Genomic DNA, 3,548 nt, shown 5'->3' on the forward strand with positions numbered 1-3,548 from the left:
GTAACCTGCAGTTTGCTGGACCTGCAGTGTAGCAGATGCAAGCAAATGGGGATGGTTCATGAGTTCGCTGGTAATTTCTACCAGGGTGTTGTTGTAGACATGTCTTAGTGTTTAAGTTCATGTTGGATCATTAAAGTAGTGAGCTAAATGCTCTTATATTTTTGGGCTCCTGCACAAGCATGCTACAACTCAATCCTCAGAACAGGCTATCATTATTTTCAACCTAAAAGCAACTACACCTAGAAAATTGTTTCGACAGAAACAGCAAGAAATTGCTACACCTAATTGTTTTATACATCTACTAGTAGTAACACCATCAGGTTTTAAGCGGTGAGAAAACACAACCTGCAAGTGGCACATTATCACAGAACAAAATCAACAATGATAAAGCAGTGTCTCTTGAACGTCTATGCGGTAGACTAAAAACGTTGCAAAGAAATTCATAACAAGCCGTGCAAGAAAGAAACTGTGGGTATGCCAACCACAAAACTTCACAATGCCAAAATTATATCGCATTCATAACAGAGTATATATGAAAAACACGACTCAAAATCTGAACTAAGAACTCGACGACGATAAAGCATGCCATATAACATGTCTCGCAAAATGCGTCCATAGATAAAACACTTGAGATAAACAGCTACCAAAACAGCATAAGATGTCTCAGACTCCGGATAAACGATAACATGACACAAAATCATACTTTAGGGTCTCTTAAGGTAGGACGATAGACTGCTACTACTTCAACTAGACGATCACTGGCTGACGCCAAGCCACTTGGAGAAGACGTCGAACTCGGTGTAGTCGCTGTCAGAGATCATGGTCTGGTACCAGGCCTTCCCAGCAGCCTTGATCTTAGATGCCTCCTCCTACAATAACAAGTGTTCCTTCATCAGTATGAGAATAACAAATACTAGATGCAGGATATGGAATTTAAACATCAGATATCAGACAACTTTTGAAAGGGCAACAGAAAAACGACAGTATCCCAAGCACCCAAACATGAAAAGAAATGCTACTCCCTCCATCCCAAAATAAGTGTCTCAACTTTGTACTAGCTCTAGTAGAAATTTGAACTAAGCTTGAGACACTTATTTTGGGACGGAGGGAGTATTAATTAACCAGCAATAACATTGATCACATACAATTTCCTACTCTTGGAGTCTCAAATGCAGTCATGACTAATGTTAAACAATACGGCCTCAGATTTTCAGTACAGCAAAACCACGCAGTTCATGTCCTTCAGGAAGATACAGTGCTAAAGAAACAAGACAAGTAAAAAGGCGATCAAGCTTCAAGACAAACTGAGATAAATAGCATACAACAAGCAAAAAACAATCACATTGGATACTTCAGATATTCAGTGTGGCATGCCATCAAAGAAATTGCACATGGTGTTCCTTTAGATAAAGAATGTATGCATCTTAGAGCAACACAACCATCCATACTGATGAATCAGGCTAACAAAACAAATATACTCGAGAGAAACTAACAAATCAAGACAGGCGCCTTCATTATGGATACAGAAGATTAGACATGCAACTACAAACTGAAGTACACAGAAACTACACAATTGATGAGCTTGCTCCATATATAACAGTACAAACGTACAACCACACAAGGCACTTTGAATAGCAAGCATCATAAACTTGAATTATCTAGATAATATCAGGTTTTAGGCATGCAATTAGCAAATAACAATCAGCTTACATATAATCAGAACCTATTGATGAATCAGGTATTCCAGAATTGTTATCATCATATGAATCAGGCATTCCAGAATTGTTATCATCACAAACTAACTAATCATAACCTATTGATGAATCGGGCATTCCATACAACAGTACAAACATATGGAAATGAACAGAACTGTTATCATCATAAACAGAAATAACCATGCACGATACAGGCATTCCAGAATTCAAGTCATGCTACACATAAAGACTTAGTCGAATCTTAGTACGAACATTCAACAATTGCTGAAGAGTATTACGAGCCAACTGTAATCATGTGTAATAAGATATGAAACAGATGGCACAGGGAAGGGGGAGTAGCATACCGCGCTGAGCTTGGTCCTCTTGGAGTTGATCTTCTCCTTCCTGGCCTTGACACGGGCTGCCTCAGCAAGAACTGCCATCCTGCGGGCAGTCCCGAAGTAGGGGTTGAGCTTGAGCACGGCAGCAGCATTCTTCAGAGGGTTCTTCCTGGCCTCCCTGCGCTTGACCTCCTTGTTGATGGGCTTCACCACAGACTGGACCTCATCAGAGTTGATGAGGCGGCCAAGGTCAGCGTTGGTCATCTTGGGCCTGGGGAGAACGAAGCCCTTCTTCTTGGAGGAAGACGCCTCAAAGGAGCCGTACACCTCGTCCAGCTTCTTGAAGGCAGACTCGGTCCAGATCACAAACCGGCCGAGGTGGCCACCAGGGGCAAGGTCGAGCAGGTTGAGGCGCTCGACGTTGGCAACATCCACACCAGGGAGGTTGCGGAAGGCCTTGACGATCTTGGAGCCCTCGGTGCCGTAGACGATGAGGGGGCCCTTGCGGTTGATGTACCTGCGGTTGCGCATCTTACCCTTGCCGGGGCGGATGCCGACGGACTGCTTGGCCTTCTCGGCGTCGGCGTAGGCGCCCAGCTGCTTGAGGACCTTGATGGCCTGGGCGGTCTTCTCGATGCCCTCGGCCGAGTCGGAGACGACGAGCGGGAACTCGGGGACGGACTCGATGCGGTGGCCGCGGGCGGTGACGATGGCCGGGACGGCGGTGGCGGCGAGGGCGGAGGCGACGGCGACGCGGCGGAGGCGGACGTTGACGCGGCGGTGCCACTTGCGCCAGATCCGGGTGGGCGCGAACATGCGCCCGCCACGGCACATGTTGCCGAAGGCTCCCTGGCCGGCGCGGTGGGTGCCGCCGCCGCCGACACGCGGGATACGCGAGACGGCGCGGCCCGTGCCCCATGACTCGGCCGAGGTCTGGTGACCGGCCTTGCGGGAGACGGCGTAGGGCTGGCGGCTGTTGCAGGAGACGAGCCTGTGGACGAAGGTGATGACGTCGGGGCGGATCGGCGCCTTCATGACGTGCGGCATCGGGACGCCGGCCGCGTCGGTGGCCATGTCCCCGTCCAGGGCCTTGACAGAGACGAGCGGGCGCGCGGTGGTGGCCATGGCGGCGGCGGCGGCGGCGGGGAGGGGGAGAGGCTGGAGAGGGCGAGGGGAGGTGGGAGTTTATATGTGACGCGTTCTGCGTCCAGTTGCTGGGGTTTCGCATAGCGAGCCCAGTTCGTGGGCTTAGTGGGCCGCGCTCGTGTTTCTGCTCCTTCGACTGTTTCGCTAGCGCGAGCTTTTCTTTTTGTGTGTGTGTGTATTATACATTTATACTGTATGTATATGTACTACCGAGAGCACTAACAGCTAGTGGTGCACGTGTTTGAACGAATTGATTCGTGAGATAATCTAAAGGGGATTGTTTCTACTGTTTGCACTGTTTCGCCAGGTTGAGTGCAAAACTGTTCCTTTCACGAATCACACAAATTGGACAGTCTTAAAAACTTAG

General features: G+C 48.5%; 1 protein-coding gene across 1 annotated transcript; it reads right to left on the reverse strand.

Moving 5' to 3' along the window:
- Positions 1 to 490: 490 nt before the first annotated feature.
- LOC109772524 (large ribosomal subunit protein uL4z) lies at positions 491 to 3,277 on the reverse strand. The gene is made up of 2 exons (XM_020331197.4): positions 2,060 to 3,277; positions 491 to 869 (listed from the first exon to the last, which is right to left on the reverse strand). Exons 1-2 carry the CDS (start codon positions 3,158 to 3,160, stop codon positions 756 to 758), a joined length of 1,215 nt encoding a protein of 404 aa, XP_020186786.1. The 5' UTR covers positions 3,161 to 3,277; the 3' UTR covers positions 491 to 755.
- Positions 3,278 to 3,548: the final 271 nt, after the last annotated feature.

Source organism: Aegilops tauschii, chromosome 5 (genome assembly GCF_002575655.3).
Source record: "Aegilops tauschii subsp. strangulata cultivar AL8/78 chromosome 5, Aet v6.0, whole genome shotgun sequence".
In the NCBI taxonomy this organism is placed as follows: Eukaryota; Viridiplantae; Streptophyta; class Magnoliopsida; order Poales; family Poaceae; genus Aegilops; species Aegilops tauschii.